The sequence below is a fragment of the Panulirus ornatus genome, chromosome 71 (genome assembly GCF_036320965.1).
Source record: "Panulirus ornatus isolate Po-2019 chromosome 71, ASM3632096v1, whole genome shotgun sequence".
NCBI classification, from domain to species: domain Eukaryota; kingdom Metazoa; phylum Arthropoda; class Malacostraca; order Decapoda; family Palinuridae; genus Panulirus; species Panulirus ornatus.
The window spans coordinates 12,199,186-12,224,287 of NC_092294.1; the positions used below are offsets into that span (position 1 = coordinate 12,199,186).

The window sequence follows — 25,102 nt, forward strand, 5'->3', positions numbered from 1 at the left end:
GACCCCACCTGTTTGGTCCGATGAACCGCTTTGTGTGTGCGTGTGTGGTGAGGAGTCTGTGTATATAGAAAGGGTGTATGTGCTTGTGACTGGTAGTGTGTGTATTAGGTATGCTGGGGCGACACATCCTGTGAGATGTGATGGAGGCATTACTTGGAGGAGGAAGGGCTGGAGGCAAACTGTTTGTGTGTGAAGAGATGTTAAGGAAGATGAGCAATAAGTGACCCCGTGAGAACGTCAGCTTCAGTGAGCTGAGAAGAGGTCCTAGAGGAGAGAGAGAGAGAGAGAGAGAGAGAGAGAGAGAGAGAGAGAGAGAGAGAGAGAGAGAGAGAGAGAGAAGCCCTACCTTTGTTGACAGTCGGGAGTTGGCCCACCCACTGGGGTAACCCCACCTGTTTAGCTCAGAGAGGCTGGTTCGTCCCTTTTGTCTGCTCAATCAACGCACATTCGTCAAGGCGAAAACAAGAAAATGTTCTTAAAACATCTTCAGAAACGTTCTCTCCACTTTTGAGTTCTTCCAAGACAAATTTTTATGTTCAGCAGACGTATCCCCATCAGCTACGTTTAATCTAAATCCATTTCAGTAGTCATGCCTTTACTATCTACTGCAAGACAAATTAAGACAAAGAAAAATCTATCAAAAGAAGTCACTTTGTAAAGACAGCAGTGTCTAGTATAGTCTGTTAGTTGAAATGTGTCCAGGAAATATTTTAGACATAAAAAGCAGGACAGTAAAGTCTACTTGTTTGTATATAAAAATTGATACGTACTTCAACGCCTGATGTTAACACATCTACTCCATCTCCCTCAACGACAAAACAATACGTAAAAAAGTCTGGGCACTTCTTATGACGTTCGTCTGTCATGTGTGGAGGCAGTCGGAGCCAGTAGCAACAGACCCTCGCTTCGCCAGGAGCAGTAGACCGTAAACCCACCCCGAACCCTGCCTCATGGAATCTCACAGTATCGAGAAGGTGCACACTACCACAACAAGGTACAGACAGACAGTAGCAACACCTGTAGCAGTCGCAGCAGGAGAGCAGGGGTGGTAGGAACTGCTGATGTAGGGCCAAAGGGTCGTCACCCGATCACCGTGGAGCCTACCGGAACCATATATCCTTTATCGTCTAATTATCTCTGCTTGTGGGTCATATAGCCACCCCTCCCTCACTCCTGGACCTCCTCAAATAGGCCCTTTGCCCCCTCCTTCTATGTCTTAATATCACTGATGGATTCGGGCCTTCGTCTGCTCACCCCGACACAGGGTGGAAAACGACAGAATGGCATTGTTCAGTCGTATATCCTCTCACTCCAGCCATTTGTCCTCATAAGTCCCATATTACTGGCACAACCTCCCCGTTGAATAAAAACATATCAAAATATCAAATATATCACCCTAGCAGCCATCTGTTTCTATGTTGCTGAGGAAATGGGTGAATTATTGACAATAGTGTGTTGGGGGTTAGTCATCTTGCGTCTGGCAGCGTCCTTAGCGTACCTGCAGACAGAAGAGAGGGTTGACTTTTTATAGTGTATATACATACCAATCTCTCTCTCTCTCTCTCTCTCTCTCTCTCTCTCTCTCTCTCTCTCTCTCTCTCTCTCTCTCTCTCTCTCTCTCTCTGTATCAATCTCCTCGTCTATCGTCTCGGGTCTCCCCTGACTATCCCAGGCTCTGGTCAGTTCCCATACAACCCGACCTTCGCGGAACCTGTCTGTGATATTATCACGACCAGTCTATCTTACCAACGCCGTGGAAAAGTCGGCCCGTGGAGTCAGGTACATGCCTAAGGGGCTCTGCTTATCTTGGTAAGAATACATGTGAACAAAGACTCTTTTCGAAAAGAATGTATGTTGTTAATAAAGCCTGAGTACGAAAGAGGAAGGGTGTGTTTAAGGCGTATGTGTGAAAATGGGCAAGTCAGACATAGAGTGTTGGATTAAGGGGTCTGTCGACAAGTCTCTTTGCTTAGGACTCTGTATGAGATGGGCTTTGTTTGTGTAGGAGCGTACAAGTATAATTTTTATAGTCAGCCATTAATCAAGGTTACTGGTTTCCATATGCGGCAGAACCTGATGACTTGGAGAGGTTGACATGTAACAAGAAGAGCAGGTCACACAGGTCATGTGCAGTAGGTCAGAAGCAGGTAGCAGTCGGTTGGATATGTATAATAGATCTAAGGCCAATAGTAGGTCAATCAACAATAATAAACAAAAGTTAGTATATACAGCTGAACAGATCAATAGAAGCAGGTTTGGATCCATCAGGAATACGTCAGCAGGGTCAGAGCACATGGGATGGGTCAGCAGTACAGCAGTAAGAGGTCAAAGGTCAGAGATGACCAAGTGGTGCCAGGTCAGCCGGAGGAGGAGGAGGAGGAGGAGCTGACAGGTCATGAAAAAAGGTCAGGCAGCAGGTATGGGGGCTACAGGGGTCAGGAACTTGACCCCGTGTTGCACGTACCGCCCCGAGCATCTGAACTTTGCATAGGTAATGACTGTATTGGAACGCTTGACTTTGCATGACGGGCGAGAGGTGGTTGGGGGAAGAAGACTTGTTAGATGGAGACTCATTAAACATGGTTGATGGAATGGGGATGTCATGAGCGAAGAATGAAGGTGGCGTTTGTGAGGGAAAGCGGTGTCATGAAAGAAGGAATGACTGTCATGTGATAAGGTGATGTCTTAAGTTAGAAAAAGGTGAAAAGGAGGTGTTATGAGGAAAGGGAAATAATGTCACTAGGGGGAATGCCTGAAGGGAAGGAAGGGTGCCATGAAGGAAGGGAAAGAGGAAAGGGCAGCGTGAAAGAAGTGATGGTGAGGAGACGTAGGTTCGAATCTATGACTAACAAATGAAATACTAGAGGAAAGGTTTTGGTAAAGTTAACTTTCAATCATTCAGAGAAGCATCTTTCCGATGTTAAAAGCATCTAAAATGCAGTTTGAAAAAAGAAAAACATGAAGTAGATGATTTAAGTGAAGCTTGAAACTGGTAAGAATTCAAATTCACTTCGATTTTAGTAAGTTAAGCTATACGTTTGTATCTTTGGCTTCACCTGTATAATTTATACCTACCGACTTGTTTCTAGGTTGCTACAGATGTTAATTAAGTCATTATATGTTAATATTTGGCCTAATATTTCATAGAAAAATAGAGGAGGGTTACCAGCTTCCGGTAGCAAGGTAGGATGACCCGTGTGTCAGAGGGACGCTGGGGTGAGGGCTGCCTCCCCGCCGCTGATGCATTGCAATGGGTCTTTTAAAGGGAAGAAAATTAGAGGCATTAGTGTGGCCGCTGAGGCTGTAAACCTACGGAACACGTGACGCCCTTTCTTTACTGTGTGTGTGTGTGTGTGTGTGTGTGTGTGTGTGTGTGTGTGTGTGATAATCATGAAGAATAGAAATGGTAATGTAATTTAGTCTGTTATATCATGAAGGTAAATGTGTCTCTGTTTTCTGTCTGTCTGACTATTTGAGGAAAAATGTATACTGCCAGAAAAGCGCCATAAATCCGGGGGGGGGGGGGGGGGGGGTGGGGGGTAGTCATGATGGTCTTACTAGTGAAGGTGAGGCTGTAGTAAAGATGGCCTTTCAACTTATCCCCTTACGATGTGTCGCATCGACGTCGCAAATTCCTTCCTTTAGTTTATCATCATCTGCAAACACACGAACACTTGATTCTATTCCCACTGCTTAGTCATTAACGTGTGTGTGTGTGTGTGTGTGTGTGTGTGTGTGTGTGTGTGTGTGTATGTGTATGTGTGTGTGTGTGTGGTCCTGTTCCACTGTCAACAACACAGGTCTGCCCCTAGCAACGTCCTGAGGGTTTCCTCCGCCCCTGGTGTTGTCACTGATGACCTGCGTGTGTAGCCCAGCCCATGACCCCCAGTTCTGACCCCTGGTTGGCCCCTGCCGACCTCGCCACCCGTGTCGAAGCCCCTGCAGGCCACCAAGATGCTCGGTGCCCAAAATTATTGACATTTTCTTGTGAGGTGGTCGGGCGGGAGAGGAGGTTGAGAAGATAAAGGTAAAAAGGAATATAATTAGATAAGAAAAGATAGAAGAAAGTGAAGGATAACAAAGAATATATGACAGACTTCAGGAAACAAGTTACAGAAGTGAACGTTAATCAGGAACAAGATGGAGGGTAAGCCAGGGGCGTGTTCAGTCCTGAGCATGATCTAGTGATACTAATATTCTTAACGTTCATTTAAAAGCTATAATTTCTATGTCGTCTTCTTATATACATCCACTCGTAGCCGGATACATCCATGCACAGCCACACAGAGACGTCCCCCAACCCCACTACACACACACACACACACATATACACATGACATACACGTGCAAAGACGTACATACTTCCGGCTCAGTGGTACGTCTATGGCGTCAAGAGTTTCCTTAAATTCATCGAAGGACTAGCAAGTGCGCGCACACACACACACACACACACACACACACACACACACACACACACACACACACACACACCCTGCAGGAGATGATAGCGCCTGTTCATTAAGAGGACGACACACGGAAATTACCAGTTGGTGGCTGTGTGCATCACTCCACGGACGCGTCGTGAGTGGAGCCAAGAGCAGGAGGGACCCCCGACTTGTGCCACAGTAAATGACAGGCTGCGTCATCTGTCGCCAAGGCCCAGGGTCCTGTACAGACGCGGTAATCAGGAGCTCCGGGCCCGGCTTGTGGCCACTGCTGGGTGTTGTCTCGTCTGAATGGCTCATAGACCAGCTTGTTATCAAAAGGTTAGGGGTTGTTATCTCTTTCGCGGGTAATGAGAGATAATCACCAGTTGTCACAGCAAGCCATTGTACACCAGTCTCCCTAACTGGAGGGATGGTTTTGTTGTGATCACAAGTGTTGGTTGTGTTGCGACTTGGAGCTCCACACACACACACACACACACACACACACACACACACACACACACACACACACACACATCGTAGATCCACCAGCAACAGAGAAGACCTCCGTGAAGGTGTCAAGATAGAGTTATTAGTCATGAAACAGACATGATGTTTATCCTGTTGTCAACCTTGCTCTAATCATGCAACACACTGAGTGGCGATGTGGCAGCAGTTAGAGTATGAGAGAGAGAGAGAGAGAGAGAGAGAGAGAGAGAGAGAGAGAGAGAGAGAGAGAGAGAGAGAGAGAGAGAGGAACACGTAAGCTCTCAAAAATAAAATCCAAATGTATAAAAAAAAAGAGAGAGAGAAAGAATTCCATGAAGATTGCGTGAGCCTCCAGCTTAGCTTCGCCTGTAACCACTAAAACGGTCATTTGGGAATCATAACTGCAGGAATAATCAATTGTACGAGTCGCAAGGAATACGAGAAACGGTCGACTGTATCCGGACATGAGTTCCATCGTGCGCCAGCCGGGCCGCCGACCCTGGCCACTATCTTCACCGAGATAAACAAGGAAACAGATGACCAGGTAATGACTTCTTACGTGTCCTGTGTGGGCGGCCTAATGCGCTGACATAATGGAGAAGACAGTGCAAAACGTTCACATCCCAAACGGCTGAAAATCCTGAATCAATAGCAGTATAGGATGATACTTCGTGGTTGTGCTTTGTGATCCTTAGCAGTTGCATCGTTCTTAGAGCCTATATCTACCCCCACACGGGAACCCGTAGTTAGCATCTCCTGGCGTATTCTCTGCGTGTGCGGCTATGTCCTATGTAGCATCAGGCGTGTGGCCATAAGTGTACAATATACTTTTACTTGTATCGACCTTATCAACCCTCGAGTCTTCCACCTCCGTCTAAAACTACAGAAACAATTGTTTGAGTTTTATCAACATGTTTTCTCCAGGGTTGTACCGAGGTATGAGGACAATCATCGTACATTCTAGGATTTTAAGTTGTCTTAGCTGTACAGTCTCCTGCCCTTCGTTGTGTAGCCTTCTGTTTTCTTTGCGCATTAACGAACGTTCAGCTCGTTTCGATAGAACAAGCTGGTGCCCCACTTGTCCCGCTCACTCGGTAGTCAGATGTCATTTGATCAGTTGGGTCGCTCATTCCCTGTCTGACGCTTGTGAATGCTTGCCAGTGGTGCTGTGATCCTATACAGTGCTTGCCAGTGGTGCTGTGATCCTATGCAGTGCTTGCCAGTGGTGCTGTGATCCTATGCAGTGCTTGCCAGTGGTGCTGTGGCTGCCAGAGGTGCTGTGACACGATGCTGTGTGTTTGTCAGTGGTGCTGCGACCAGGTGCTGTGTTTGCCACTGGTGCTGTGATCCTGTACTGTGTTTGCCACTGGTGCTGTAACCCTGTGCTATAGTTGACAGTGGTGTTGTGACCCTGTGCTATGGTTGACAGTGGTGATGTGACCCTGTGCTATGGTTGCCACTGGTGCTGTGACCCTGTGCTGTGGTTGACAGTTGTGCTGTGACCCTGTGCTGTGGCTGACAGTGGTGCTGTGACACAGCTGTGCATAATGGATACGTTATCCAGTACAAGTGGAAGTCGTGCTTGTGGTTTCCGGCCTTTAAGCTGTTGGTGTTACGTTCCAGGTCAGTGTATGTGTGTGTGTGTGTGTGTGTGTGTGTGTGTGTGCATGTGTGTGTGTGTGTGTGTGTGTGTGTGTGTGTGTTGCGCAAGGATTCATCCGTTGCATCTTTTTATAATCATTAAATTTAGATTCAGTTTCGACACAAATTATTGCTATATTGTCACTATCTTCAATTTTCCGCCTAGACTCTCATGATGATTGGAGTGATTCACAAACCAGATAACAACTTTGCTCATCTCTCTGGCTATCTTCCTCGTAGATAGTGCATGATGTCCTAGACAAATGACAGATGGACATACTAAACTGTTTTGTGTTCTCTCTCTCTCTCTCTCTCTCTCTCTCTCTCTCTCTCTCTCTCTCTCTCTCTCTCTCTCTCTCTCTCTCTCTCCCCCTCCCCTCAGTGTGCACCCCACTCTCGTCCCTTGCTCTCATACGCCTACTGTATTGTTTAGCTTTCCACTTCCGAGAGCCGGCTACTCGCGATTCTCAACCTCCACAGGGAAGACCACCTCACCTTGCTTAGCTACAATACAGACTATTAACTTTCGAGACCAGAACAGTTCCTCCAGGCTCATCAACTCTCTCCTTGACACGAATGACGCAAGACAAACTTAAAGTTTACAGAAGGTCGGATTAGATCCGGAATCTTGCCTCATTAGACGGTCTTTACTCTTGTCTGTGTCAAGAGGGAGGAGGAGGATTATTTACTTTCTCTGTGAGAGTTAAAAAAAGATGAATTGAACTACCAAGAATTAGTACAGTAGTTGGCTGTCCATCTCATAAGAGATATACGTTTACTTTTGTACTTACGTGCTTGGTTTTATTGGGAATGTAAATTTCTATATGAATAAGTTTTTGTATAAATTTCTGTTTGTATTAGAGATGTACATTGTTTGGGAATGATACCTGTACTTTGCTTATGCATTTCTTCACGTTGATTGGATAACTAACTTGAATAATGATTATCAATTATCTCCCACTAATAACTAATTACTGCGTTAAGTTTATTTTTTTCTGATTAGGTTAGTTTTATACTTTACCATGCGTAGAAATCTACTTCATTATCAGTATCCTCCTCATATGATATCTGTCTGTTCTTTAAGTTCCCTACACCTTACACCACCATAAATGCTCCTTGTCATTTTTCCCATGAAAAATGAACACAGAATGAAGCCTCGGTTATATCTATAGCGTAAGACTTGTAAAAACTTCTATTCACAATTTCTATTTAACTTAAACTCAACCGAGTAATACTTTTCCTTAAGGAGAAAACATCTAGAGTAGTTACTCCTATAAATTAAGTTTTTCTACTACGGTAATACTTTCGAAGAAAACGAATATTTATGCCTAACTACTACAACTTTTTGATATACAGCAGTTCATTGTGCTACAAATATCTAAACCCCTTTTCCTTAACTAATTACCTTTTAGCCGAGAGAAAACCCTGAAAAGAGACGCTAGAATGCGCAATATATCCAGTATTAAATCAGTGAACCCATTTTTCATGTATTTTTTCCACACAATTTTAAGTGAATCATAGGTGCTCTGGTTGCTTTTGGTTCTGAAAGCACTATATGATAGATCTAACTCTGTTACTCGTTGTTCTTTTTTCACATAAATGACTGAATTTAATGCATGTATAAGTTCACATTCCTATCTAGTCATCAGACTCGATTTTTCCTTTCGGATTGTTATTTTACACGATGAAGATCAATCACCTAGTTATGAACTTTGTCACCTTCAGTGCATCCATTTTCATCAGTCGACATCTTCATGAATATGCGTCGCAGTACAAAAGGCGTTCGTTGTTTTTCTAGATATACTTTTTACTCCATTTTCTTATAATTCACGATCTTGTAAGTGATGTATAAAAAGAAAATAGAATATTTAGCTCGAAACAAGGGCCATCAGACGAAAAACTTACAAAGGACTGGAAGTGAAAGCCGGACGAAGCAAATGCCAGCAAATGAAAGGAACTGGTGGTAGATAGAGAGCAAGAGAATGAAGGAGGATTGGAGTAGGGGGCACAGGAGTGAAAGCAGGAAAGAAGCAAATGGAGGTAGGTAGGAGAAGCAGGCAGTGAGCGGATGGGTGCATGCAGCAAGCAAGCGCAGGCAGGAGGAAGCAGGCAGGCAGGCAGGCAGAAAGCAGGTGCATGCAAGCAGGAGGGAATAGAGCGAGCCTGGGAAAGTGGCAGGTGGGGGGCGGGGGTGGTCGGTTGGGGTCACAAGGTCACGAAGTTCCGACGGAAGTGGAGGAGACCAGCCAGCTCGGCCCTCAGGCTCGCTACCCGTCTGTCCGTCTGTGCAACTGTCTGTCTCTCCCTCTCTCTGTCGCTTATACTTGTAAGTCTGTCTCTATCTTCTCCACCCAACCCTTTATATATTCTGTCTCTCACAATCTGCTGTGTCTTTCCAATCCTCAGTTGTAAGTCTGTCTCTATCTTCTCCACCCAACCCTTTATATATTCTGTCTCTCACAATCTGCTGTGTCTTTCCAATCCTCAGTTGTAAGTCTGTCAGTCGTTCAGTACCAATTAAGCATTTGTCCTTCGGTCTCGGGTATGACGAGGAATGAAAAGGATAAGGTCCAATGAATATGGTCTGAGGAACATAATGGAGGAGGAGAAGGAGGCATAACGGGTTGTGGAGTAGGGGTACGTGATGTGAGGGAGGTGACACAGGGGAGCTAAAGTTGGGGAGATGGTGTCTGAGAGCGTAGCGAGATAGGAAGTTTCACAGGAAGAGGTGGTCTTGCATAGGGGCGTGATTTAGGAAACGTGGCGCATGGGAACTGGAGATGTGCAGAGGAGAGAAGTAGAGATACATAAGACGGGAGAGAGAGACACTGTACTACAAAGATACAGAAAGCAGGAGAACGGAATGCAGACGTATATAGAGCAGAGGAATGTAGTATAGAGACGTGAAAAATTGGGGGTGTAATGTAGGGATATTAAAAGAGGAGAGATGTATTGTAAATATACATAGATCGGGAAATATTGTGTGGAGATACATATAGCGAGGGATGGAAGATAGGGATACGTAAAAAGTGGGTGATTTAGTGCAGAGATACGTAAAGTGGGGGAATGTAGCATATAGATGCTTAAATCAAGGCGGACGCTGTTGTGCAGTGTTAAAAGGGTTCAAAGAAAAGAAATTAACGTGACGTAATGCAGAACTACTTATAGCAGTTGTGACGTTGTAGAGATGTGCACGACTCGGGGTGGTGACGTGACACAGAGTAATATGGTTCCCAGAATCTGGTGGGGGAATAATGTTCACAGGTTGGCGGGACTGGCGGAGACGTTGCACAATGGACTACAATCTTTGCTTCCTGTCTCGCCTTGATAGAAATTATGATGATAATGATATTAACGTTGATTTAACGCCCCAGACATGTGATTACGTCACGCATGTGTATACAGCACCTTGTGTCAGCCCCAGAGATATGGCAGTCAAGCTGGGTTACGTGTTGCCACACTTTATCAAATTTTTGTTTTTGTCTTCGAGTTCTTCATCTTGAATATGTTGGCAATTAGACGAGCCCTTTAATTTTCCACATTCCTCGAGCAGTTATCCAAAAACCCAGCCCTCTCCCTCCCACCCGAGCTCCTCTTCCGTCGACACAGACAACCTTGAAGCATTAACAAAAACAAATCCAGCCCAGATCTGCTCACCCGCCACCCACCCACACCCACAGTTCCCCCTTCCCCCACCTCAAAACTCGTCATCTGCTCCTCTCTTTACCCATCTCTTTCTTCACAACATTCTCACTCTCTCCCTCATCCCTCCTCCTCCTCTTTCTTCGTCAGTTCCCATACCGTCGACTATCTCCTGACCTTTCCTCCTTCATTTTTTCGTCCTTCAACAATGTGAGTTAATATGATTTCAATTTCGGTCACTTCTAACGTATTAAGTGAATATCTCATACGTAGATCCAAGGGAGATGCTCATCTCAACAGTGAAAGAAGCCTGTATACAAAAGATCAGCTGATAAGCAACAATATTTTGCTGCTATAACATCTGGACGCCAGAGGGAGGTGTTCGCTACAGGCAATACATAAATCCATTTGGCTGGTGCGGGACAGTACTGTGGAGTTGTTCGTTGATACAAGACGGTGCTGGAAACGTGACCTTTGGGTCAGATGATCGCGTTTAAGAGTCTCCTAACGATGAGATAGCGAGAGAAGGACCGTTCTCTACCTTACTACAGTAGCGATCACGAGCGCTCTGGTCAGGATACAGTACTGCAGCGCCGGGGACAAGCACCGCCGGCCTCGCTGAGCAACGTTATCACGGGTCAGTGAGTTGACAGCCCAGAGGTGTGGGCCAGCTAGCGACCACCATCCACTTGCACTACCCTTCTGTTGAGACCGTCATGCAATTATGAGTATTCTTCCCTTCGTCTTCTTTATCATCCTTTTATTTTACAAGTATGGAAACTTCAGGACGAGGGAAACGGTCGACACCGTCTGCGTGTCTGAGTGTAATGCAGGATGAGAAGTTCTCATGGAATGAGAGGCAGGTGGATCATCCCTCAACGGCCCTGTAGTCTGGATGCCTCCACAGGACCTGACGTCACGGTTATCAGTGACTGTGCAGGAATTAATCACAGAGCAAAAGCCACAACAAACATCCTCAGCCATTATATTTCTCCGTCACCTTTCGTCATCTGGGTTCGTTTTGTTCTTGGGTCTGTCTGCAATGTGCACATCCAGCCCACGTCAGGGAGCAACGCTATCGAGAGCATTGCTGAGGACGGCAGTGTGTGGATGTCTGTGAATGTTGTATGTGGATGTGAACAGTGTGGGAATGCTGGTAATATGTGACTGTAGAACACGTTTGAGTGTGGACAATATATGGATGTGACCACAGTGTGATTGTGGATAGTCTTTGGGTGAGAACAGCATGTGGATGTTGGCTGTGGGTGGGTACTTCACTGCGGATAGCGGCCGTGTGTGGATACAAACAATATAAACATCGCGAAAGAAAGCCTGTTCGTCAAGACTGTTATGTTTACGTGACAAGTCTGCACCAGCAATCCCCTGAAGTGTAAGTGCTTGTTCCCACTTGAGTGCCTCTTCTGTTTACGTGCTTAACAAGGGTTTCATCTCCTGCTAATGACGTCGCTTGGAGAATCATCATTACTAGCGAGAAGTCACGTCTAAACGCTCACTCCGACTGTGTGTGTGTGTGTGTGTGTGGGGGTGTGTTTGTGTGTGTACGAGACTATTAGATATCTTTAATTCCCTGTGTTTACTTCTATGGTTACCTATGGATCTACTAATGGTGTATGTTTGATAGACTTCTGTTCATATCAACGAGTGTATACATGTTTACACTGGCACACGTCAGAGGCCGTGTGTTCAGCTGGAACACCAGGAGAAAGTTCCTGGCTGACCGGAAGCCTTACATTCGAGGAGGAGGTATTTCCACGAGCGGCCACGTCCTCGACCTGGACCCCGAGTCTCCGGTGCTTGCTAACCTACCGTTGCCCACACAACTTTCTCATTCCCTCACGTTAGGTTTCCTTTCTCGAGTCTCCGCTGAAGTGACTTTCCCTCCTTAGTCGTTTAAGAAATACCGTTCATCGTTAACCGTGTGTCTAGAAATACCGTTCATCGTTAACCGTGTGTCTAGAAATACCGTTCATCGATAACCGTGTGTCTAGAAATAAGAATATTGCTTGGAAGTTTATCCATAGTTGAGAGTGAGATGGAGAGCGTAGATATACAAAGTAAAGATGAAAGGCGACAGGAAAGACTTGTAAGTCGAAAGTACGAGCCAAAAAGATTGATAGAAAAACGAACACATTCTTTCTCTTTCTTTGCCTCCTTCTATTTCTGTCTTTGTCTATGTCTTCCCTGTCAGTCTATCTTTCTTTCTGTCAGTCTGTCTTTTTAGCTCTCGTCTGACTTCTTTTCCGCTACAGAATCGATCTTGCTTTTACCAAGGACCTTATCTTCCTAAACCACTTGAAATTGTTATAACCCCCACTCACTAGCAGAAAGAAGTAAAGTAACTTTTGTATGAAATCTTACGTAGACCACGTATGTTTCCTTCCTACAGCGGAGGACTGGTTTTCGCCATACGTTTGACCCCTCCACACAACACAGTTTAGCAAGAATCGCCTCTTGTGTAACATCGGTTGTCACTTCTAAAGCCATCTGCCCGTAGGATTGTTCCTGAAAAGCCTGATCTATGATCTCCAGAGGGTGGGGAGGTGTGCGTGATGGCTAAAAAGGTAGACTTCTTTACCAGACCACAGTCGCTTACCTATTTTCGACCTGGTCAGTGGATTAGATGTCCACAGAACCACTGGCGAGATGCCGCTCCACTTGCTCATCACGTACTGGAACACTTTGTGGAAGACTTAAGTTTATTAGTGAGTAATTACGTCACTTGTTAGTACGTCTCGCTTATTTTTCAGAAAACGTTGAAATATCCTGAACTTCGAAGAGGTCGTGATGGTGTGATGTGTGTTCACACTTGTGCCGCAGACGCATGACCTGAAGGCTGGTCTGCGGCAGACGAGCGTCCTGCTGGCTTACAGTTACCTCATATTTACATGTCATTATCTACCAGTATGAGTTTACTGAGGTAAATCGTATAGTAAAAGTTCCTTGCGGTAAATTATTGATTCTCAGGAGAACTGAGATATTTCATATTTCTTCTTTAGGGTCAGGAGTGTGGCGGAGTTTATTAACCGAGTAATATAAGACGTGTTGTCTACCACACCCAACTGACGAAAGGAATTTGTGGAAACATTGGTGGGAACCTGTCCACAAGGTTCTCATACGAGAGACAATACACCGCGACCTGTGCCTCGGGTCACAGCCATGACCTCATTCGCACAATTTTCATGGAAAAAGATTGAGGCAGAACCTTGAAGATTTAGGGGAGCGACGAAGCCTGAAACCAGAGAGCTATCAGTAGCTGAGGAAATCTTAGCTGAAAAAGTAGAGAATATGATTCTTGTCCAGTCTGGGCAATAAGAAGGAATGAAGGATTTAATGATATTCACATCCTTATTGTTAATTACTTATTCACTAAGATGAAATCGTTTGATATTCAATGACCTTTTGATATTCACACTTTTGTTTACAGTTGCATCTGCACTGACATATTTACATGATATGTGTATCTTACTCATATCTTTACTGATAAGGGCATCTTTAAATGAACTTGAAATTTCAGGTACGTGTTCATCATTAAGATCAAGTACTGCTGGAAGACGACTATGATGATCAACCAGGACGTACAGGAACCAGGAGACGAGACTCGCCAGCACAGGTAGGTGTGTCCTCGTCTTTGCCTTTCTGATTTGCTGTTTATTTTCCAAGGTAGGGTAACTTTCCGCTTTGTACATAAATGTTTTATGCGTGTAATTGCCTATTTGTACTACAGAGAGAAAGGGAGCTGTAGACTATTGCAGCCCTATCTCTTAAACTTTTTCTATATTATTTTTTTTTTGTGTGTGTGTCCGTATGCCTCGATAGGCCTCAAGCCTTTCTCTGTTACTTCTCTCTCTTAATTCCGGTACCATCTTTGTCTCCATCCTGTGGACTTTCTCTTGTAGTATTGTTATTGTTGTTGTTTGTGTGTGTGTATACATTTCAGCCGTGGTAACGAAGCGTTAGAAGCAAAATATAATTTCGTCTTGGCATAGGGTTTGACAGCATACTAAATGTTTTCGTATCTCTGAACTTGAATGTAATTCTGTTATTGGATGTAGACAGTTTACTTCACTCGTCTCCTAAGGACTAAGTAGTTAGGGTCACTATCGACTCCCATGTCTTTACCTCAAGCAGACCTGTTGCAAAATTCCTGCTAAATGATATAGTAAGAAGGCCCTCTTCCGTCGTGTCCCGCCTATATCACTCAACGTGTATTTGGGGTGAATTTCATCAACCATGTATCGAACCAACTTTGGGGTTTGTGCAGTTCCCTTGTAAGTTTACGCATCCATTCTCGCTTGATAATTCCCTGATGTATAGCGAAGTAGCGTCAAGAACCGATGACTGAGCCTTAGAGGGAAAAATTCTCACTTGGTCCCCGTCTCTGTTCCTTCTTTCGGGAAAGTAAAAACTGGAGGGGGGGATTTCCAACCCCCCGCTCCCACTACTTTTAGTCGCTTCTAACACACGCAGGGAATACGTGGGAAGTATTCTTTCTCCCCTATCCCCAGGGATATATATGTATATATATATATATATATATATATATATATATATATATATATATATATATATATATATATATATATATATATATATATATACAATTCAAGGTCGTGAGTAATTTCATGTCATGAACACAGACATCATAAAGCAAAAAGCCATGATAAAGAGAACACCGAAACTTTAATATTAAGAAATTATGTTCCATGCGACTAGTCATCACATCCGGTCAGTCCAGTTCAACGTCAAGTGAGTGTGTCGTCGGGGAGTATGTGACTGTATAAGAGCTGCCTTGTGTTGTGTAGTCGTAATGCATCAGACTGATCCAGTGGGGAAGAGTTGATCGGTTTTAGAACTTGGAATGGATTAAGATTAGGGTATTTTTGTCTAAGCAATACAGTAGATCCCAGCAAATCAGCGTAGTTGTGTCATACGCCTCAGTGTGTGTGTGTGTGTGTGTGTGTGTGTGTGTGTGTGTGTGTGTGTGTATGGTACGAGGAAGTCTCTCATAGCTTCATACCAGCAGTCTACACGAAGGTTTGCGAATCATTGTACGGAGTAACTTCGTAACATTGTGTCGAGGACCAATCGCATGACACTTAGTCTTCAGTGAATGAGCAAAGACTGCATAGCCAATCATTTCTTAATGAGGATTTAGTCGGGTACCTCGTGTTGCATAGCCAATCACTGTATGATGAGGATCCAGCAGGATACTTCGCTTCGAGACAAGCAGTAATCTTTCCTGAAAAAAGTTCGACAATTTCTTGAAATGAAATAGAAAAAAAAGCAGGAGGGTTGGTGAGGGTCGGGAACGTATGTGCCCAGGGGAACGTGCCTTAGGGAACGTGCCCTGGGACGAACGTGCGGAGTGGAAAAAAACGATCACGTGATGCCACATTGATTGACATCACGTAAGAGTTGACAAACATAGCGTGACAACGCTGGGTGGTCATCAACAAATCTTTTCAGCTCGAATTGGATTGGTTTGTGTTACAGATTTACGGAGTTCCCACGAGAACTGTGGTGTGGATATAATTGTGGGGAGAGGGAAGGCCAGTTGTTGTGGGACAATGGTGCGATAGGCCTGGTGGTTTAAGATCACATTGGGTAGATTAGCTGTCGAAGACGTCACTAGGAACTGTCGCAGTGCTGGAAGATCTCGTCAAATACTTCCAGTGTCTTAGATGGCGAGGAGGATCCAGCGCCTCCGGGTCATTTCTATACCAACCCGAAGGCAGAGCAGCTAGTTACGGAAATCCTTCTACTATCCAGTCGACTCTGATTGCAGCAAAACCACCTCTTCGACCACACAGAACCACAAAACCAAGATAATTTCTAGAAAAAGGGGTGAAAAGATATCTTCTTTAACGTCTTCAGTCTGTGTCGTGGAGTGCGGCGGAACTGATCGATTACAAGGACCCTGGCTTCTTGTCGTCCACTCCTGACACGATAACTCTTGCTCCTTGTCGTGGAGTTCTGGAACGACAGCACTCGTGTCGTGGAGTACTGAAAACAACCAAGTCTACCGTGTGGGAGAACCATCCTGAGAGTTACGACTGTCGAAAGATGAGGCCGACTCCCCTTCGAGGAGACTACCATGGTGGCGTCGTCGTCTCGTGGGGAAGCCGTCGTCAACAGACGCCGAGGTTGTGTTTGTGGCGTCTCGGTGTGGCGGTGGTGGTGGTGTGTGGCCGGCGGGCTGCTTCGTGCCTGCGCTTGGGAACCCCTCCAGGCGCTGCAATTGCCACAAGTATGTGGAAGGGGCGCTTTCTCAGGCGTCCGAGTCTCCACGGGGAAGGGGGTGGAGGGGAAAATGAGGTGACTGTTGCCACTCGGTCTTATCGAGGAGGAAGGGGGTTGGGAGGGGATCCCGTGCGTCCTGGTCTTACCAAGGAAGGAGAAGATACCGTGCTGTGTCCTGGTCTTAGCAAGAAGATGGGGGAGAACTCTGCTGTGTCTTGTGCGAGGAAGAGAGGGAGGGAGCCCTTGCGATCTGGTCTTAGTAAGAGGAAGGGGCATTCTCATGTGTCTTGGTCTTAGCGAGCGGGTGGGAGGGAACTCTGTTGTGCCTTGGTCTGAGTGTGAGGATGGCTCTACTGCCTCCGGGCTGGAGTAGAGGGTACAGGGTCGTGGGGCGATGTTTTGCCTGCTGGAAAGATCTTATCGCTTCGATAGATTGAATAAACTGGTCAATTTTGAGGATTATCTAAAAGTGGACCAAATTAGACTTTGATTGAGAGAAATGTAATGTGAATTTTTTGGAGTCTGAACTGATTTATCTTCAGATAGTATCAGCGAACCAGAAAGTCTATAACTATATAAGCATGAAGAGAAAACAAGAATTGTCCCAGTTAAGAGATTTTCAGCACCTTGCGTACGACGGTGGGATCCATGTGCACTCCTGCACGATCGTAGAACTCGGTAGCACGACTCTTAAGTACGAGCGGTTGAGAAACGTCGGATCAAAATTAAGACGTGTCGGATCATTGTCAAAATGTGTAAGAACTTAATCCCAACATGTCGAGATGTGAGGAAACATGAGATATTATAAGAAATGCCAAGACGTGTTCGAATTAAGTCCGGATATTATGGAAACACGTCTGTAAGTGATTACAGTATGTCAGGTCACAATTAGACGCATCAGACTCGATCAGTACATGTCAGGGTTTGATCGATATTGTTGGGATGAGGTCAGGACAAATCTGAACATAATGGGAGTATGAATATGCCATATTAACTTGTATTTGTATTGGGAAATTTTAAGAAGCGACCGAAACATGTTGGAATGTGATCAAGATATACTGAAATGTTGACAAAACTCCCTGGAATATTATGAAAAATACGTCGTATCGAGACAGAAACTTATCGTTCAGCCACCATAACATATAGTTTCCCTCAGGCTTCCCAGAAGGGAGTGAGGGAAGATGTCTGACTAGTTTTTCGGTCAACTGATGGGCCAGGATTACCCCGGACCACAGGAGTAATGGCTTGGCCTGGAGTTCCTTTCTCAGGTAATGTATTTACAAAAGCCAAGGCGTTCACGCACCACCGCCGCCACGGCCTGACCCTGGGACCCATGTGACCGGAAGCACACTATGCTGGACGTTAGATGGGGTCAACTGAGGTCATCAAGACCCAGGAAGTTTTGACGATTCCATACACATTGGGAACATTCGAGGAGGTTGGATGTTTACATCTCTCTCCTGCCTTAACTTTTCTTTCCCACAGTTGCTGGCATCTTTCCCTTTACCCGTTCCATGGAACCACATTCCTTTGTCCCTTTTCCCATGTTTCTCTCCCACCTAACGCTCCCGTACACGTTTTCTCACATTCCTTCCACATACCCCTCTTCCACATACCCCTGCAATGTAACCTTTTCTTCTTCCCTTTAATAACTCTTGCGTTAGGCGTTATGATACAGCTGTCCCCTGCTAACTCCTCATGTTCTCAGTCGACAATTGTCATCTACTTCCATGTGTTGACCAAGAATTATGTGATATCTTCAGTGCATTCCACTCTGCTATTTGCCTTGACGACAGCTTCTCTTTGGCACTATGCAACAGTCCATTGAGCAAGTTAGGTGTTCGGAGAAACAGTGTGTGTTCTGTCTTATACCCACAGAAATGTACATTATACTGTACTGTGTCATAATCCCACACCACTGCATGATAAAATATGTTGTGTTGTAAACCTACGTCTGTGAATGACATACATTATCTCGTCGATGAATCAAGTGATTATACACCAGGTGGTGTCAGGTGCTGGTATTACTGCTGATAGCACTGCGTAGGACTGAGTGTTGTACCGTTAGCACACGTCACCGTGCAATGCAGAGTGAGTGAGCCCTAACAGTCATGTGGTATACGTGCCTCTCTTGTAAAGCAACATGGTGTATAACGTCCAATTGAGGAGGTAGCATTAATTGAAGAGCTTGTTGGTGTGGTGGTGCTGGACGGGGAGCTCTGTAGTTCGTTGGCTTGGCTGTGTTAAGCTGGAAGCTCTGTTTAAGCACGATGATTAGGCCAGTGGTCCCGTGTTATCTGGTGTAACTGTGGTGACATGCATAGGAGATGGGGGAACTGCCGTGGCTAAGTAGAATCTATGAATAGATTAAGAACATTTTCTGCAGATAATTATGAGCTTCATCACCTAATTACTTATAGTAACAGCTCTACTTTCCTGCACTGAGGTTAAGGTTCAAAGTAATCTGGCCACTAATCACCTTGTTAGACGTGTAACAACCTTCTGAATTTGATAGATATCAACGACACCGTCAGAGGGTTGCGACAAGCAGTAGATGTTATCGAGATGGATGAGAATATTAGACAAACCCTAGGAGCTCGTCGACCCTATTGCAGCATTTTCCAGCGGAAGCAAAAACATGGGAAGGAGAGGAGAAGAGAAGGGGAGACTCAAGCAGATATTATGGAATTAAGAAAAAGTTTAGTGTTGCGTTGAGCTTAACAACCGTCAGCCATTGAGTTACTTTCCTTCCCGCCATCACCACCGTCCCTTCCTATCCATTGCTGTCCCTTCCCATACACCACCGTCCCTCCCTATCCATTAGTGTCCCTTCCCATCCACCAACACCCATTATTGTCCCTTCCCATTTACCGCCAACCTTACCCCTGCCCACCGTCCCATCCAACCAGGAAAACGAAGATAATTGACGCTTCAGTTAAGTAATAGCAGATGTCCATTGATTAAGCGTAATTACCTTTGTCAATTAGGGTGCAGCTGCAGCTGCAGCACCAGCAGCAGCAGCCACACTGGAACTGGCCAGTTCACACTAGACTCCTCCATGCACACGTCACGAAAACAGTGAATCACTAAAAGAGAACATTTGGATTTTCTGATCGATGGAAAATAAGGAGGTTTGCTTTCCTGAAATGTTGTATTTCCCATATACTCGTTCATTTACATTCGTATATCCAAGCATATATTGTATGCGATTCATTAGAGTCCACGAAAGCACATAGGAATACGTGGGAGTACATGGGAGTACGTAGAAAAAGCCATAAATATCAGGATACCTGATAGTCTATGACGAGTCTATCTGCTTCAGGACAGTGCATGGGAGGAGGTTGGAAAACCCAGCTGATGGAAGACCTGATGGTCCATGATGAGATTATCTGCTGGAGGACAGTAGTAACATCCTAGGTCACTGACGTATATAGACGGAGATGGTTTCATCATTTTTCATTCCTTGATCAGAGCCGTCATCCCTGTGGGCAGAGGAGAGGGGTCACAGTTGGGTCGTTTCCATGACCTGGAGTTATCATTACAGGGTCATCTCTCACACCTGGGGCAGTCATTATAGGGTTGTCCCCATACCTAGTGTCATTACTAGGTCGTTCCCCACACCAAGGGTCGTACACAAGGTTGCTTGTAATATTTTCGATATGTTTATTTTGCGCTCAACATAGAAACTGATGGTCTTATGCAACAGGTGAGCTGATGGAAGTTGAGGGCAGAATGCGTGTAAGTCCAGAGTTTTTCTCTTTTCCTCTTGTTCCATGCATCATGTACTTCCCTTCATTCTTAACTAATATTTTCTTTTATAGGGTCTGTAATTTCCTGTCATATCTGTCTCCTTTTTCTTATCTTTAATTCTATTTTCTCTCTGCAGTTCATATGTGCTTCTCTTATACCTGTTCTCTTTTTGATGTATTGCCCTGTGTGAGCGGGCGTCTTGAACTGAGCCTCATGCCCATTGCTCCACTTGTCCTCTTGCCCCAACACTCCCCCGCTACTGGTCACATTCCCTCACGGTACTCACCTCCCTCCTACCTTTATCTGCCTCCATCTAGATGGTTTCTGCCTTCCCTAAAATCCCTCACTCCCATCACCAGCCTCCTTCACTACTTTCCACCATCTGCCAATTCCCTCAGTCCCTTTCCAACACTCCTCACTCCCTCATCCTGTCCTCTCTCCCTCCTTAAATTCTTCCTCATTTCCTTCCCTTACTCTCCCCTCACTCACTCCTTCCTCTGTCACTTCCTCCTCTGCTCTTCCCTCCTCCTGAAAACCTTATTTCCTTAGTTCTTCCCTCCTTCTCCCCTCCTCCTTCACCCCACACCAACTGACTCATTTCCTACATCCTCTCTTCCTTCCCCATGCTGTTCCTCCTCCACACCTCCTGCCCAGTTGTATCCCTCCCTACGCCTCCCACCTCCCTCCTCCCTCTCTCTCCTCCCCTCCTCCAGACAGGCCATCTCTACCCCCTCCCTGCCCCCACACACCTCTGACCACCTGTCGACCCTTCAACTCACGTGGGGGAGGCGCCTTCATTAGCCGGATTTTCCTGAGTTTTGGTGTTGGTGTTTTACAGGGGGTGATGGATTGTGGGGGAGGAGGGTACAGAAGGAATAGTGTGATACACAGGGGGTAATGTCGCACGTAGGGTGGAATGTAGTATAGAGGGGATCGTGTGGCACAGAAGGGTTAATTGTAGACGGTAAGTGAAGGGAATGGGAAACACTTAGATGAGAAAGGGGAGGCAAATGGTAGGATAGGAAGCGAGGGAAGGGAGGGTAGAGAGTAGCAATAAGAGGAAGAGGAGGGTAGATAAGAAGGAAAATTGGAAGGGAATATTGCTCCATATTATTCAGTTACTATGTACACAGAGAACATCATATACAGGACAGCCCCGAGTGATAAAACACATACAGTTATACATGCAAACAGAAGTACTTACTGCACATATACTCATACACATAAGACACACAAACACTAACATATCTACATAATACATACATACACACGCAATCATTCACTCACACACACCCTGCACACATACACACACATGCAAACCTACAGCATCCTTCCTTACACACCTTCCCACAGAGGCACAGAGCCTGGTACCATGCAAACTGGTCCCTACACCTCAGGTACCCTTCACCTATGCAATAGACTGATCAGACCGAGAAGTTATACATCACTCCTCGTGTATGTGAAGACGTAGAGACGCCGGAGGAAAATGGATTACAAAAACCTAGAGATCAGTCAAGGCACCGAAGGTGGCAGCTGGTAAAAATGTATTAACTACCACACAGCCTCAGACACCACCGCTACCACTCGTACCACCTACTGTCACCGCTACCATCCCCTCTGATGCTACATCCACCACCGATACCTCTACCACCGCCTCTATGGCAGAACCGACCACTACCACCCCCTCTGACGCAGGAACCACCACTACCACCCCCTCTGACGCAGGAACCACCACTACCACCCCTTCTGACTCAGGAACCACCACTACCACCCCCTCTGACGCAGGAACCAACACTACCACCCCCTCTGACGCAGGAACCACCACTACCACCCCCTCTGACGCAGGAACCACCACTACCACCCCCTCTGACGCAGGAACCACCACTACAACACCACCACCGGAACCATCCCCGGTGGGCTTGGTCGTGCCTGAGGGAGCTGGAGCACGTTCAGTCGCTGCTCGGCCATCGCTCCGCCAGCACGCGCGGACGAGCCCTCCTCCTCCTCCTCCTCCTCCTCCTCCTCCTCCCCGCACGCTCACAATGGCACACACACACACACGCGCGAACGCACATACCGCGTAGCGCACCACGCGAGAGCACCGCTACCACGCGCTCACACGGACGTAGGACACTCCTGAGGGAACCAGGGATCCTGCGCCGCCTGCCCCCCTGCCTGAAGGAGTTCTTTCGCGAGTGATTCCTTCCGTCGTCCTGTGAGATCATAACATACCTGCGACCTGACCCTGGGAGCGACTCGTGTGTATGGTTCGCACAGACTCCTGGACTCTTCCTATCAAAAGACGAAGCGAATCATAGTTTTCCTCCGAGTAATTATCGAACACCAAAGTGCGACTTGGCTCCTACTCTTTCAATGACTGGAAAACAAAAGGATATATTTCCCCCAAAGGGACAGTGAAATGTAACAGTGATTTTCTAACGACAGTGAACTCTTGGTCTCGCGACCCATCTTCCTCCGGCTCCTGTAAAAGGGTTATTTTCGTCCACTGACATTAGGCCGGGTCAGATTAGAGGGAGCGGATCACCATGTCTCTGAGGAGGTTCCCGAGCGTGGCCTACCTGGCCTTGCTAACGCTCCTCATCTGCCCAGATCCAGGTAAGGTCTCCGTGTACGTCTAATGAAGGGAGAGGGGATGGTAGTGGTAGGAATAGTGGAGGTAATGATGGAATTGGAGGGAATATGCCTCAAGGGATCTTGATGATTAGTATAGAGTACACTGGTCAGAGTCGGTGTGAGTAGCAATTGCGACAGTTATAAAAGTGACATGACTGGAGCTGGAAGTTTGTTGTATGTGTGTGTGTGACGTGAGGGGTGACAGGAGCAGCGATGGTAGTCCTTGCTTTATTGATGGTGGCAGTTTCAAGTGCAAGGATATACGCAGAGTCGTAATGATAACACTAATAAAATTGCACAACTTCCAAGATGACCAGTACGGACGTCAGTAGGGGATCCATTGTCGTGAACAAGTCCGATGTAAATAAATAATTGATGCTAAACTAATATACAGATGACGACAGCGTCTTACCGGGGATGTCATGACAGTTTGACGACCTGATACACTAGAATCAGGTCTGTGAGTGTTGGTTGGGGAGATGGGGAGATGGGGAAAGGATAGGTGGGGAGGGGGAGCCAGAGGGGTTGCAGAGAGACTAGTCTCCGCTTCCTTCTCGTCTGTGCATGTCAACATTTATGAAGTCCCTGGAATGTGAGCGTTGGAGACTCGGGGAATAAGAACCACATTTCCCAGCACACCCGTCATGATGTGCGTCCTTCAGTAGCCAATTATGTCATGGAGGGTTCACGAGACCCCATGACAAAGACATGACGGTACCAAGGCTTTGTGGCTAGGGAGGGGATGTGGCTGGCGAGGGTGCGTGCAGAGGGAGAGGGGACGTTACCAGGGAGGATCAGTGGCCAGGGAGAGAGAGAGAGAGAGAGGGAAAGAGAGAACATATCATGAGGTAAGTGTCAAGCGAGGGGTAAGTAAGTGTCAAGTAAGGGGAGTACGTAAGTGTCAAGTGAGGGAATATGGCCAGACAAGGAATGGCAAACATCTAACCACGTGGTCAGGGATGTAGAGCACCAAGGAAGGGGACTTGAGTATTACCTCCAGGACGGACGGGCGAGATGTTCTCTCTCATGACCTCACAAGTTAAGTGGGGCGACGCGTCTGTCCTGAGAAACAGTTGGTATCGCTCGCCCGTGGGACAGATAACTAAGAAATAAGTCTATCATCCTTAAAACTAAATCTCGGGGAAGAAAAGTATCGATTTGGATTTATTTCTTTCGAATTTTCTTGAGCCTCCTCTAGCGGCCTCATTCACGTACAATTTCGTGCTGAGTCAAAGGTCCAGATAATGCTGGAGCGATCTAGTGACGGTCTCTCATTATAGATTCAGTCACTGAGGTCCAGCAGCAACGCACGAGACCAACTAAGAATCGCATCAGATGATTCGCTCATCAAGTATTCGAAGCAGGTGCGAACTGCCACAGGACGAATCTCTATACGAAACTTGGATTGCCTTATATGTTTCATAAACTTCAGAAAATATAGCGATTTTGGATACTTTTTAGTGTGTGATATCACGGAAGCGTACCAATGAATATGGCTCTGAATAATCTTTCTTATGTGTGAAAAGTTTTCACATCGAAATGAGCTATGGTATGCATGACTTGAGTTCACTGAGGCAAGTGTTTCGCTGATGATCAAAACCGTCTCAGTTTCATCCATAGAATATGAATATTTGTGGAAATTGTTATATTCATAATATTTTATACTTTGACGCTTTTGTACTTTGCTGGGTTTTATCATGCATAGTTTCGGTGTGTTGTTGTAGTTTGGAATTCTGTGTCAAAAGTATATCTGCAACAGTGATCAGTAAATGACTCGGGTGTTAAGCCGAACCAGGTTCATCTGTTAACGAAGCACCGACATTATACCAGTCCCTTCCGCTCATAAGTTCATTTACTACACTGATTTTCCCCACAAGTTTCTACAGTGTAATGTCCATATTGTTAATCTGTCTCCGTCTGTTTATCAACTCATGACACAATCTGGGGCTTTAAGGGTAGATATTTCTTGTGGCTTCACCTCCTTCCTCTGGAGTGGTCGAAGAGAGAGTCGCGAGTCCTCGAAAGTGGGCGAAAATTCCTTCAAGTGATTCCTCGATTTCCCGACAGTACTGTTGCTCGCCTCTCACTGGACGACTCCCGCCGGCTAGCAGGCGTCTACTGCAAGCGTATCCAACATCTTTATAAATCCATACAATGCGCACGTCGTCTTAGCATGAATTTTACTCCTCATGGCTTCCCCGTGGATAGGACGAGTTCACACGAAATGATCCATAGAAGAGAAACGAACGATTTCACAT

General features: G+C 45.9%; 1 protein-coding gene and 1 long non-coding RNA gene across 2 annotated transcripts in view; both read left to right on the forward strand.

The window, feature by feature from the left end:
* The window catches only part of LOC139748008 (uncharacterized), a 48,920-nt gene extending 35,104 nt beyond the window's left edge, over nt 1–13,816 (forward strand). Inside the window, exon 3 of the long non-coding RNA XR_011712509.1 lies at nt 13,735–13,816. This is a non-coding gene — a long non-coding RNA (uncharacterized lncRNA). The remainder of the gene's footprint in view (nt 1–13,734) is intronic.
* Nucleotides 13,817–22,167: 8,351 nt separating this feature from the next.
* LOC139747941 (uncharacterized) overlaps nt 22,168–25,102 on the forward strand; it is a 70,623-nt gene continuing 67,688 nt past the window's right edge. Inside the window, exon 1 of the mRNA XM_071660433.1 lies at nt 22,168–22,826. Within this exon, the coding sequence (XP_071516534.1) occupies nt 22,757–22,826 (70 nt within the window). The 5' untranslated portion in view covers nt 22,168–22,756. The remainder of the gene's footprint in view (nt 22,827–25,102) is intronic.